This window comes from Rhinatrema bivittatum, chromosome 2 (assembly GCF_901001135.1).
Source record: "Rhinatrema bivittatum chromosome 2, aRhiBiv1.1, whole genome shotgun sequence".
Classification (NCBI taxonomy): domain Eukaryota; kingdom Metazoa; phylum Chordata; class Amphibia; order Gymnophiona; family Rhinatrematidae; genus Rhinatrema; species Rhinatrema bivittatum.
In genome coordinates, this window is record NC_042616.1 from 348765924 (window position 1) to 348780141 (window position 14218).

The 14218-nt window shown below is 47.3% G+C and overlaps 1 protein-coding gene across 2 annotated transcripts in view; it reads right to left on the reverse strand.

Moving 5' to 3' along the window:
* Window positions 1-284: 284 nt before the first annotated feature.
* ZNF830 (zinc finger protein 830) overlaps window positions 285-14218 on the reverse strand; it is a 69870-nt gene continuing 55936 nt past the window's right edge. For both annotated transcript variants that reach the window (XM_029589880.1, XM_029589879.1), the window contains 3 exons: window positions 5038-5118; window positions 3972-4048; window positions 285-1800 (listed from right to left, as the gene is read on the reverse strand). In XM_029589880.1, the coding sequence (XP_029445740.1) occupies window positions 1620-1800; window positions 3972-4048; window positions 5038-5118 (339 nt within the window). In that variant the 3' untranslated portion in view covers window positions 285-1619. The remainder of the gene's footprint in view (window positions 1801-3971; window positions 4049-5037; window positions 5119-14218) is intronic.

Consider the following 14218-nt stretch of genomic DNA (forward strand, 5'->3'; position numbering starts at 1 on the left):
GGGTCGTTGAACTGAATCTATATAACTGATTTTATGTTCTGTATATATTTTTACCATTTATTAAAAATACATATTTATTGTTGATGTGCCTATTTGTATTTTTTGTATAATTTATATAGACATATATACAAAACATACATACTTTTTTTTTAAAACATACATAGTTTTTTAAAAATAGATTTTAAGCACGTGTACCACTTTATCTTTTGGATTTCTATTTGTGGTCGCTAGTCTTTTTCATATCTGAAATATTATAAAAAGTCAGTAAACAGAACTGATAAATATATTGTTATAAAAACTGTTTTATGTTTACATGGAAGGAGCAAAGACGAGCCTGGCCTGTTTCGACTTGCATATCTTTGTTGGTCCACAACAAATTTCTACCATCAGTGTTCCATTAATGTTCACAGATGCTCTTTGTTTTCCTCAGATCTTCCTTGTGCCATTTTTCTCCAGTCAGCCCTTTTTCATTTCACTTTCTATTATCGTACACATGCAACAAAACTCCTTTTAAACATAACTGTTCTTTTGCACAAACCAGAATGTTTTTGTGTCTGTCTATATTGCAAGTTCGTTTTACCGTATACTACAACCAGTGACGTGGATTCATATTCAAGCCATGAGCTTAAGCACATCAGAAGTAAACAAGCTTTCTGCCCTCTCCACTTATTTTCTTGAAAAGTTCTTTTCTCCTTGTCTTTTTTTTTTCCTGTAACCGGGAAGTACTTGATTTCTGCTTTAATCACCCTCAGATTTAAAAATTAAGAATTTGCTCCTTTTATTATGTATCAGTTTACACATGTTTTGGCATGTAAAGATTCACATGGAGGGTTCTGAGCTTTGAGTGAAGTAACACTGCTGCCACCTATGGGTCCAATTTTAAGAAGCATTTACTCGAGTAAACCTGGGTTTTACACATGTAAATGCACTTTACTCAAGTAAGGGGCTTTGAAAATTGCTGCAACATATGCCATTGAATTGTCCATAGGACTTATTTGCATAAGTGCACTTTACTTTGTAAATGGCTTTTGAAAATTGCTAAGACAGTATGTTACATTTATACACATAACTCCTTTGAAAATTACCTATCAGTACTGTAAGAAAATAGAGCATCTCTTTTTTTCAGTTGCAGAAAACAATTACCCAACACCCATTATCAGCTGTTCACATGTTTTACCTTTTCCACATATGTCTCTATGGGGAAAAAGCTAACAAGGGTCTATTAGGGCTTTCTCCAAAGCCTATCCCATAACAAAGGGCTTCTGCAGTTTTCTAAGCAGTTCTACACCTTCTGCATTTCACCATATGAAAGGACAGAGGACTATTTTCCTGGCTTAAGGCATCTCACAGTCTCCTCTTCAAGTCAAACATTTTAGTATGGCAATATTTCCTTTCATTTAAGAAGCAGATCAATACACAGCATGTCAAGTACCAAAGACCCTCAGACACGTTTTCTTCTAACATAAAAATACATAGTAGCTCCATTTTATTCCATGCTATTTTATATATTCTGTTGTGTATAAGATCCATGAGGAACCACAATCAGGTCCTGAGCCTCACATGGCAATCGACATTGGTAAAACATCAGTCCTGTAACAGTCTCTCTCAAAAGGTTCATCCTACAACAAGGCTCCTTTTACTCTCCAGTCCTGACAGAGCAGAATCTGCAGTTCTCCATCATCACTGTCAGTGTCCTCGTCATCTTGTTTCCGGAATGCCCTAGATTTCATCGCCTCCAAAAACGTACCTTTCAACATATCCTGGCGATCACGTAGTGCCTCCACCCGCCGATAACACTCACTGTGACATGGAAAACATTCTCTTTAACACTTCACATTAAGTAATTCTTAATGAATGTCACACAAACTCCTCACCTAACTCAAAAACTGCCTGAACTCTAACATCCTTAGTTTTCTTCTTACCAAAAGGTTTTGCCATGAACCTGGGGGTAAGAACACATCTACATGGTGAGTGAATGCAATTCAATCAGGTGAACAATTCTTTCCATATAGTCAGCCATGAGCTCATAGGATAACTCCAAAAAGTTAAAATTGAACAAAATGTCAGAATGAACAAGGACCATGCTGTGACAGAACTTATTTGTCCGATTGGGCTGGCAAATGAGCTTCAAAGGTTAACAAGTTAGGGAAAGCAGGCACTTAGATTAATTATATCTAGCTGAGTCTACACTGTGGGACAATTTTCTGCCATCATTTAATGGAATATTGCCCCATGCATCTAGAATATTAAGCACAAAATGGAGGCTCAAGAAATAAGCCCCCTTTCCATTTTCATCTAAAGCAGAGTGCACTTTATAAAGAACTCCATTAATTCTAATCAGGGTTACTAGCATTTTGCTGATCAGAATACAGCATCAACAATCCTACTACATAACGGGCCGATTCAGTAAAAATGCGGGAGAGCGGACGAACGCCCGCTCTCCCGGCGCGCGCACCGGCCACTCGCTGGTGCGTGAGATTCAGTATGTAAATGAGGTGGTGCGGCAGAAACTGGCAAAAGGAGGCGCTAGGGACACTAGCGCGTCCCTAGCACCTCCTTTTGCCCCGGAGCGGCAGCTGTCAGCGGGTTTGACAGCCAATGCTCAATTTTGCTGGCGTCAGTTCTCGAGCCCGCTGACAGCCACGGGCTCGGAAACCGGACGCCAGCAAAATTGAGCTTCCAGTTTTCGGCCCGACAGCCGCCGGCCCAATTTAAATTTTTTCTTCTTTTTTTTTTTTTTTTTTTACTTTTTACACCCTTCGGGACCTCCGACTTAATATCACCCATAAGTTTTTACTGCTTTTCTGTGCATTTTCCCGGTGCCGGCAGAAACTAGCGCCTACTTTGGCTGCACATTTTACTTTCTGTATCCCGCGCGCATACCTAATAGGACCATCAACATGCATTTGCATGTTGAGGGCGCTATTAGGTGCCGCGGGTTGTACGCGCGTTTTCCGCCCCTTATTGAATAAGGGGTAAGGGAAAACGAGTGTCCAAGAGCAGGCTAACAGGGCGCTCCATTGGAGCGCACTATACTGTATCGGCCTGTAAGTGATTCAGCAATTTTAGCACCTATTTGAATGAAAGATCAACTATACAATCATACTAATGCAATCATCAAAATAAAATGAATGAAAAACATCATTATGTAACTTTCTATAGGGGGGGCACACATGATTAGCATTTTGTTCCTGCACTTGATATTGAAGGCATTTCCAGGTTTTTCTGCATTGATGTTTCTACCACCCTGGCATAGACTCTGGTAAGGAGTGGGGCAGAGCACTCTGCAACATCCCACCTGTGATGGAGGCTTTGATCCTCATCCCATGAGGGCCTGCTGCCCAAGTATCAAGAATGGGCTGGGCTCAGTTGGTTTCAGAACTTACCATATTCAAATTTTTCAAAAAGTTCCAAAAGGTATATATACATTTTTTTTTTAATGTATAAAATCAAAACAGAAATCAAGAGCCCTCTGTTTTACAAATGAATATTACAGCCTTCAGTCATTTTGGGTGCAGTATTCAGTCTGGCTGCAGTACTGCAAACCTCGTGGGCAATTTTTAATTGTGGGGTTTGCAGCAATAATGAAAGCAAAAGAATGCACTTACTTTTGCTTTCATTATTCCCCTTAAAGATTACCCACAGAGATTTGTGCTTGCTTTAGTTGCAGGTAATTTTTGCAGTGAAAATGACACATGTTGTTCAATCCCCTAACTTCTCCCTGCTCCCAAGAGCACATCTGCAATCCACAGGAATACGTAAATGCATTACTCAACCATGTGTCTGCTTTTATACACAGACAGGGTGGGCATATTTTAAAGCCCAATTTCCGCTGGGGTAAAATGCTTTTTTACCCATGGAAAGAGCTTTGAATATTGCCTTCCTCACATTTTAATTTCATATCAGAAGGCGGCGAAGTCAGTCTAAATGTCTTGCGAGGAAAGAAAGAAAAGATGAATAGGTTTACTCACATTTGCTCATCAATTTCTTCAATCTGGCGGTCTAGGCGGCCCTCCTCATCTTCCTCTGCCACTATTGCTTCTGAAACCTACAACAGAAAAACAGATCTTCATTTTATCTCTGCCAGTCTGTCACTACATGAAGCAGAACATATGCTAGGCATCACTGAAGAAGACAAACAGCTCTGTTATGCTGCTACACAAAATTATGTCTGATCTACTGCACCCTAAGGGTCTTTGAAGGTTTGCAAGACAACCAAAGGAAGCACCAAAGGAAGCACTGGGTAATATGCAGCATCACCCCTGGCAGAAATCCTCAAGTCAACATCTGGGTCATAACTGGTTTAATGAACATTTTCATATACCCCACTGTCCAATCAGGAAACCCATAAAAATAAAAATATTTATTTATTTTATTTAAAAACTTTTCTATACCGTCGTTAAGTTAGATAACCATCACAACGGTTTTCAGCAAGGCACGCTAATGAAAATGTGAGTGGTATAGATTACAAATTAATCGTGTGCCATCGTAGTGCGGTAACAATTCATTTCAAAAAAACTGTGTGTGTAAATTAGGCTTGTCTGTTGGGATCATATTAGGCGGTTTGAATTTAACATTAATGTGCATTTGTAGCATACAACTACTTTTAGTTTGGTGCGTCCTTATCAGTCAACTGTTTTTAAAATAAAATATGAAAATAAAGCCATATTAGAGAGTAACAGATGCATCTTCATCAAGAGCATCTATTTTACAAATTGTGCAGGTACTAAATAATAAAATACATATAAAGGTGTGCCTCATTAAGGTGATTTCCAACAGGCAACACCTAGGAAGAAATTGGATAATCCAGTCCTAAGTCTTGACAAAATAAACGACTCCTTAAAAAAATGAAAACATTGCACATAGAATAAAATGCTTTTCAAATAATCAAGAAAAGAACATTTTGATCTTTCAGATGAGAAATAATATTGCAGATTTAATGGTTATCTGGCTTATCCCCTCCGACATGCTTATTCTAATAATAATTTCCAAATACAGAAAGAACCTGCGAGCAGTGCAGACTGGGCCAGCACTTACTGTATTCACTTGTCGCATCTCTTTCTGAAACTCATCCCACTCTTTGTCCATTTGATCTTTAGGGGCATCAACTTTCCTCACCTGTCAATACAAAAGGAAAGAAAATCAGCAGCTTGGGTTATTTCCCTCCTTCTGCTCAGAGTCTAATGCTTACGTTTAATCACAAAAACGTGAAAAAGCCAAAGTGACCTCTGAGTGATCAAAGTTGTTTTATAACAATCAAATTGTTCAATTGCCTGCTCTTGACCAGTCAATTGTCTAGGTGTGGGAAGACATGAACTCAGTCTGCAGAGGTGTGTTACCCCCATGGCCAGGCATTTTGTGAAGACCCGTGGGGCAGACACAAGCCTGAACAGCAATACTCTCTACTGGAAGCGCTGTCTTCCCACTACAAATGGGAGATACTACCTGTGACTGGGGAATATCTTGATGTGAGTATGTGTGTCCTTGAGGTTGAGTAATCATAGCCAGTCCCCTTTTTGCAAAAAGGGGGATGAAGGTGCCTAGGGAAACCATTTTGAACTTTTCTTTTTTTTTTTTTTTTAAGAAACTTGTTCAAGGCCCTGAAGTCTAGGATGGGACAGAGTCCTCCTGTTCTCTTTGAAATCAGGAAGCACCTGGAGTAGAATTCCCCATCCTCTTTGCCTTGCTGGCACAGGCTCGACTGCTCTGGCTGTTAAGAAGGGAGGAGAGCTCCTCTTCTAGAACCTCCTGATGCGCTACTGGCCCCCATAGTGGGCACGGAAGGCAATTTAGCAGGACACCCAACAGATTCAATTGGAATAAAGTAATATTTCTATGGCATGCTGACAGTTGACACAGCATTGCAATTACAATCTGTATGATGGGAGGATAATTGATGGGCAGGCAGGTCTTTAGTCCTGGGGAAATTCTGCGCAATTGCAGAGCGCACAATTTCCCCTCGTGCAGAACTGCCATTTTATGTGCAGAATTGCCAAATTTTGTGCAGAAAATGGCAGAGGAGACCCCGGCATGCCGGAAAAACGGAGCATGTGAAGATGAAGGCCCTGGCACGCCGTTTACGGCAAAGATGAAGGCCCCCGTGTGCCGCGGGAAGAGCTCCGCTCGCGGTGAAGATGAAGGCCCCTGAGAGAGTGAATGTGTGTGTGAGAGGAGAGAGAAAGGGGAGGTTGAGAGAGGGGAGGGTGAGAGAGAGAGCAGGGGGGTGAGCAGGAGGGTGTGAGAGCATGGGAGGTGAGACAGCAGGGTGGGGGTTGTTTGAGTGTGGGTGCCAGAGAGGGAGCCTATGAGGAGATTGTGAAGGAGTGTGTGAGATTGGGAGCTAGTGTGAATGAAAAAGGGATCACGTGTATGTGAGGGTGCTAGCCTGTGAGAAGGAGCCTGTGTGAAGAGATGTATGAGACAGAAACAAAAGTAGTCTGTGTGAGGATGTAAGTGTGAGAGAGAAAGGGAGCTTGTGTGGGTGTGTACGCAATAGAGAGGGACCTTGTATGAGGGCATGTGTGTGTGCGCAAGAGAGTGAGAGAGCCTGTATGAGGGTGTGTATGTGTACTAGAGAGCGGGAGCATGTGTATGAGAGAGGGACAGAGGGAGCCTGTGTGAGGGGCAGTACTTAGAATGGGGTCTATCATCTGTAGGTAATCCCAAACCGTCGGCAGTTGTTTCAGCAGTAAGGACCTGACCTGTCCCTGTAATTTGTGACAGCGCCCAGATGAGAGGAAAACCGCCCCTCGATGCGTGTCGAATAAAGCTCCCAAAAACTCCAGCGACTGCGAGGAGTGAGCTGACTCTTGGCGGTGTTTACTACCCAACCTAGAGACCGCAACAGTTGAAGCATGCAGCTGATCGCCAAACAACATAGGGACTCTGATTTAGCTCGAATCAAGGTGCACCAACAATCCCTCCCATCGCAACTGAGCCGCCATGACCACCATGATCTTGGTGAAGGTTCTGGGAGCTGTCGCCAGTCCGAACGGCAATGCCTGAAATTGGTAATTTTTCCCAAGACGTAGAACCAGAGATGCTTCTGATGATCCTTCCTGATCCCAATGTGCAGGTATGCCTCAGTGAGATCCAGAGATGCCAGGAATTCTCCAGGACGCACTGAATCAATTACGGACCGCAACGTTTCCATGCGAAAATGAGGAATCTGCAGGCATCTGTTGACACACTTTAGGTCTAGGAAGGGACAGAAGGACCCTTCCTTCTTTGGCACGACGAAGTATATGGAGTAATGTCCTTTTCGTTGCTCCAGGGGTGGTACAGGAACAATTGCTCCCAGGTCCAGCAGATGAACCAAGGTCTGCTGGACTCCTTGACATTGTCTGCGTACACGCACGGGAATGGAAAAAACAGAGGACAGGGTTGACGTGCAAAATCTAAAGCGTAGCCGTGTCTTATCACCGAGAGCACCCATTGATCCGTCGTAATTGTCTCTCTTCTACTAGAAATGGCCCACAATCTGCCCCCTACCCTGGGTACTGAGGAATGGACCGGCCAGACATCATTGTGCGGACTTAGCATCAGGGGTCGATTGGGAAGAAGCAGGCCTCCCAAAGCGTCTACCTCGAAAGGGCTGAGACTGCTGCCTGCCCCCCCAACTGGAAGGAAGGGGAAGGAGTACCTGAACGAGAGGTACGGGCTCTTCGATTTCCCCGAAACCTTGACCTAGATGAAAAAGTGCCCCTGGGACACGCTTTGCATTCCGGAATACGATAGCCCTTATTCTCGCCGAGCAGCTGAATCATTTCGTCCAATTCCTTCCCAAACAAAAGCTTTCCCTTAAAGGATAAGGAGCCCAGTCTGGACTTAGAAGCTCCGTCCGTGGACCAGTTCCGCAACCACAATAGCTGTCTCGCCGAGACGGCCGAAACCATGGAGTGCGCAGAGGTTCGCAAAAGATCGTACAGAGCATCCGCACTATAAGCCACTACCACCTCGAGGCGGCCAGCCTGTCGGGCTTCCTCCTCCGACAGGCCTTCGTTGGCAAGGAGCTGTTGAACCCAATGCAGACCGACCCTTAGTGCGAAATTACTACAAATTGCTGCTCGGCTCCGAGAGCAGATACTTCGAATATCTTCTTCAGCCGAACCTCCAGTTTCCGATCCTGGAGATCCTTCAGTGCCGTGGTCCCCGTGACCGGAATAGTAGTCATCTTCGTCACCGCTGATACGGCTGCGTCCACCTTGGGAACCCGCAGAACTTCCAAGGCTTCCTCGGGCAAGGGATAAAGCTTATCCATAGCCTTTGTGACCTTCAACCCCAAGTCCGGGGTGTCCCGTTCTCGAAATAGCAAGTCCGTAGCCGAAAAATGAAAGGGAAAAGTCATGGTAGGACCACTCAGGCCCAACAACACCGGATCCATGGAGCCGAGACGAGACTCCTCAGGAGGCGTAGCGATCCTTAACTCCTCCAGGATCGCGGGAATGAGAGGGCCCAGTTTGTCCCTACGGAAGAGACTTATCATCCTGGGATCATCGCCCTCCGAGGCCTGGCTCTGTTGCATAACACCTTGCGACGGAGCACCGTCTCAGTCTATCCCCCTCGGGGGTCGGGACGGCCTCTCCAAATCCTCCTGGTCCGTTGATTCTGCCAGTGAGTCCGAGTCCTCCTGGGGAGGGAGAGCCCTCAATGGTCGCTTTGACTGCGGGGGTTCTGTCGTGGACCCCAGCCGGGGGCGGCCCATATCCGCAGGTTGTGGCCCCTCGGGCCCTCCTGCTGCCAGAGTGTGCCGCTTGTGGGCTTTAAAGGCCCTATGCATCGCCAAAATAAACTCGGATGAAAATGAGGAGCAGGAGACATCAGAATCTGCTCCTGTGTCGTCCCCTGCTCCTTACCCTAAGGGTCCCGCAGGGGAAACAGACTGCGGGACCAGTCTTTGAGGGGAGAGGGAGGGTGGCAAATTTCTGCCCCCCCCCCCCCGCAATCGGCGCCACGATCGGAGCCGCTGATGGAGCCTGCGCCAAAATGGCGGCTTTTGCCGCACTGGCCGGGAGCTACCTGGGAAGGGACGCAGGGAGCTCCCCGAAGGCGATCGTCATGGTGCTCTGACGAACCATCACCCCCCGAGCCGACCCCGAGGTCCCTTCGCCACCAGGGATGCAGGCTGAGCACAGCCCATCCCTGGAAAGACGCACGCTTGCAGAGCCGCCCCATGTGGCATTGCGAATCGGGCCGAGTCGAAAACCAAAAATAAAATTAACAAAAAAAAATTAAACTATCGGGGGGACCGGGAGCGCCCTCGGACCGCCGCAGCTGAAGCCAGAACAATGCACGCCAAACGTTTACCTTTTTTTTTTTTTTTTTTTTTTTTAACGATGCAGTCCCTCGGTGAGTGCTGAAGCGGTCTGGCTGGGGTGAGTGAGCCGGGCTCCCTGGTATCACCCCGGCTGGGCTGGCACTAACCTGCAGGGTACGCAACCCTAAGCCTCAGCAGCCTATCGACCAGGGGGAATGGTCCCCTCAGGACCTGGGGCAACCCCCTGGGAGGCTCAGACCTGCACTGATCTCCAAACTTGGAACTGTTTCTTTTTTTTTTCTTTTCTTTTTTTAAACTTAAAGGAAGAAAAGGAAACAAACACTAGCTAACTAAACAAACCCATTTTTCTCCCTTACTTTTTTTTTTTTTTTTTTTTTAAATCAGTGAAGACTGTGGGCTAAGCACCCGGCCATCTGCTGGAAACAGAGTAATATTGACAGGCTGTGGGTGGCACCCTGGTACTTATGGCAGAGCCTGTCAAATCTTGCTCTGTCTCCATCTGTTGGTGCGGAGGCAAAACCTGCGGGCTACGGAGGGAACATCTGGGCAGCATGCCACCAACCCTGCAGCCACCAGAGGTCCCCCTTCAGTCTCGTTTGTAGCAAAAGTACGAGCAAAAAATAAAATAAGAAAACGGTAAGGAACCCAACTCCGTGGGGTGGCAGGTGGGTTTTCGTGAGGACTAACGTTCTGCTGTCCTGGGAGAATACCTGTTACAGGTAAGCAATTCTGCTTTCTCCCAGGACAAGCAGGACGGTAGTCCTCACATATGGGTGAATAGCAAGCTACAGTCATATGTATGAGGCCAAGCAGCACACAACATGTGCAACAGCACAACTGGAGTGCTGTTGGCAAGGATGAGGCAGCCTGAAATTCACAGCGGGTTGAGGAAGGAAGAGTTGGGTTCCTACACTGGAAACAAATTTCTTAGGACATACTGGCCAGCCTTGTCCAGGCAGTAGTGAGCTGTGAAGGTGTGGAGAGAGCTCCATGTCGCAGCGCTGCAGATGTCAGCAATTGGTACTGAACGACAGTGTGCTACTGACGTTGCCATTGCACTGACTGAGTGTGCCTTCACTCGTCCCTGTAGTGGAAGGCCTGCTTGCTGGTAACAGAATGCAATGCAGTCTGCCAACCAGTTTGACAGTGTTTGCTTGCCCACCGCATTCCCAAGTTTGTTCTTATCAAAAGATACAAAGAGTTGGGTGGACTTCCTGTGGGCTGTAGTGCGGTCTAAGTAAAACGCAAGAGCACGCTTACAGTCCAAGTGTGCAGAGCTTGCTCATCTGGGTGAGCATGAGGTCTTGGAAAGAAAGTGGGCAAGACTATGGATTGATTTAAATGGAAATTAGTTACCATCTTAGGAATGAATTTAGGGAGAGTGCGGAGAACCACCCAGTCATGGAGGAACCTTGTGTAGGGTGAGTAGTTCACAAGGGCCTGTAACTCACTTACCCTGCGAGCAGATGTGATGGCTACTAAGAAAAGAACTTTCCATGTAAGGTATCAGAGTTCACAAGAGTGCAAGGGCTCAAAAGGAGTGTGCATGAGCCGTGCAAGGACAACATTAAGGTCCCATGTAGCGACCAGTGGCCGTAGAGGAGGCTTAAGCTGTAATAAGCCTCATGAAGCGACTCACCAAGGGTTGCGCCTTTATCGGGGCATCCCCTATTCCTTGATGGTTAGCAGAGATGGCACTAAGGTGCACTCGGATAGATGTCTGGAAACCAGATTCCGAGAGGTGCCAGAAATAATCTAACAGATTGGAATGCGACAGGGCCCAGGCCCAAATCTGCACCGCCTCCTGGCAGAGCAGATAAGAGCCCGTGGCTCCCTGTTTGTTCAGGTACCACATTGCAACTTGGTTGTCTGTTTGAATCAGGACAACTTTGTTGGCGAGGCAGTCCTGAAATGCATAAAGGGCGTACCACATCGCTCAAAGCTCCAGAAAGTTGATTTGATGGGTTGCTTCGGCTGTTGTCCAAGTCCCTTGAGTTTGAAGGCCTTGGAATTAGGCTCCCCAACCTAGGTTGGAGGCATCCGTAGTTAAGGTCACCTGAGGAGCCAGTTGCTGGAAAGGAAGACCCACTTTTAAGTTAGCTTTGTATGTCCACCAGGCAAGGGACAGACGAAGCTGGCTGGTTATGTGTACCAGGGATGACAGCGGTTGAGTAGCTTGTAGCCACTGGGATTTTAGAGTCCACTGGGTCACTCTCATGGCAAGGCGTGCCATGGACTGTTGATGCCATGTGGCCGAGCAACTTGAGTAACTGGCCAGCTGAGGCTCTTTTTCGACGGCGGCTAAAACTGGCAAGGTTGGACAGTGTAGTCGCATGGTCGTTGGGTAAGAATGCTCTGGACAGTGTCGTGTCTAGGTCTGCTCCTATAAAGGAGAGAAGATAAGACTGTGTCAACTGGGATTTGGTGTAATTGATTAGAAATCCCAATGAATTTAGAAGCCTTATGGTGAAACAGTCGAGGGCTCCTTGTTTTGACTGGCTTTTTATGAGCCAGTCGTCCAGGTAAGGAAAAACATATAAGCCTCTGCTGTATAACTGCGCAGCCACGTCTGCCAGGCACTTCATAAAGACTCGAGGCGCCGAGGCTAGGCTGAATGGTAGTACCTTGTATTGATAGTGACTGTGACCCACCACGAATCGCAGATATTTGCGATGACGAGGGGAGATCGCAATATGGGCGTATGCGTCTTGAAAGTCTAGAGAGCAGAGACAATCCCCTTGTTGAAGCAGAGGAAGCATGGTGCCCAGAGATACCATTCTGAACCGTTCTTTGCGAAGAAATATATTCAAGGCACGGAGGTCCAAATAGGCCGGAGGCCGCCGGTCTTTTTTGGAATTAGGAAATATCTGGAGTAGAACCCTCTCCCCTGCTGATTCGGTGGAACCGGTCCCACGGCTTTGACTGACAGAAGGGTTGAGAGCTCTAACTCGAGTTTTCCTGTGTGGTCGTCTCAACTCCAGGATGGATTGGGTGGGAAGTCCAGGGGTATTTTTGAAAAATTTAGACGGTAACCATGGGTTACGATGGACAATACCTACTGGTCGGTGGTGATTGGATGCCAATTTGTTGCAAAGTGGCACAGATGGCCCCCCACTGGAATATGGCTTCTGCTCTCTGGAAAAGATTAAAAATCCAGAGCTGGCTGTGGTCTAGATATTCTCGCTTGGCGCGCATGTCCAATCTGAGGTGCCCGAGTCGGTCGTGCATGGGATGCAGGAGGCTAATATCTGTGTGGCCTGTAGAATTGTTTCTAGGGTTCTCTACGCATGATCCTGCGGGCTACGGAGGGAACATCTGAGGAGACAGTTGATAACTGGCGCAGGGTCTCATGATGGTCCTTTAACTGGGCCACTGTGTCCTGGATCTTATCCCCGAACATGTTATCTCCGGTACAGGGTAGATCTGCCAGTTTGTTCTGCACTTCTGGGCGTAGGTCTGAGGCCTTAAGCCAGGCGCAGCGTCTAGCACTGATGCCCGCTGCAGAGACTCTGGGTGCTGTTTCAAAAAAATCGTAGGCATCTGACTTCATGTTTACCTGCTTCCATTCCTTTTTGTAGGATGGAGGACAAAGTTCCCTGTTGTTGAGGCAATGTCTCCGCAAATTCCTGGATTTCTTTCCAGAGATTTCTGGTATATTGGGTCATGTATAATTGTTATGCTGCAATTCGCGATATCAACATGGACCCTTGGAAAACTCTTCGTCCCAACGCATCCAATGCCTTCTGTTCCTTACCAGGAGGAGCAGAGGAATGTGGACGCGATCATTTAGCTTTTTTCTGAGCTGATTCCACGACTACAGAGTGGTGGGGCAGCTGACTATTTTGAAACCCTGGGGCTTGCTGAACCACATAGGTAGCATCTATCTTTCTATTGACTGGGGGTACCGTACCTGGATGTTCCCACAGGCGGTGCATGAGGTCCAAAAGAACTTCATGCACTGGTATTGCCATTATTTTTTTTGCAGCATCTACAAATTGTAAGATCTCCAACATTTTAAAGCGAGCAACTTCCTCCGTAACCAGTGAAAATGGTATAGTCTCAGACATCTCTGACAAAACTGGCAAAGGAGAGGTCTTCTGGCGGAGATCTTCGCCTTTCCTCTGGCGGTGAAGGCTCTGAGAGCAAGTCCTCAGATGTCCATGATGAATCGTCCCATGGATTATAGGGACTTTCCCCTTCTCCCAGTGGAGCTCCCAATGGAGGAAGCATGCCAAAGCCGAGAGCGTGGGAAGGCATTGATGGATGTGGCAGTGGCATCGATGGAATCATTGCTGGCATTGGGGCAGATGAGGTGCACTTGGGTACCGGTAGCTCAGATGGCCCTGGCATGGGCTCCGGCATTGACTGTTCACATGGAGGGAAGTGGCCGGGAATCGATCCTTCCTCCTCCGAGGAACCCGGTACTGGGTTGAGGACCTGCGGAGGCCTCGATGGATGACTCGATGCCAGGGTGTCCGATGGCAGAGGAGTAGGTAAGGCACCGATGAGCGTATCGAGGCGCTCGAGGAGTGGTGCAAACATTGAGGGAGCCGGTTCCTGGGGCTGGTGGCAATTGGAAGCCTAGAAAGGCTTTCAGCACTGCCTCTTGGACCATGTGGTCCAATTCCTCCCAGGAAGCCGGCATGGGTGGCACGGCAATCGGGGTAGGAGGCAGGCTAGGCATCACTAGAGCTTCCACGGAGGCCCGTGGAGGCTTGGTGCCCGGCACCGGTATTGGTGGAGAACACCCAGGGGGTCCTGGGTCCAGAGGAGGATGGGGGCTCCTCTCCCCGGGCCCTCTTCGCAGGCAGCTCGATGGAAGTCTATGCCGTTGCGGTAACGATGCCGGCATGGGGTTGGGGACGCCCGGTGCCGTGTTTCCCCTCAGTGCTCGGTCCGGTCTTTCCCTGGCACAGAGGACGATGATGCTGATGTCCTCGA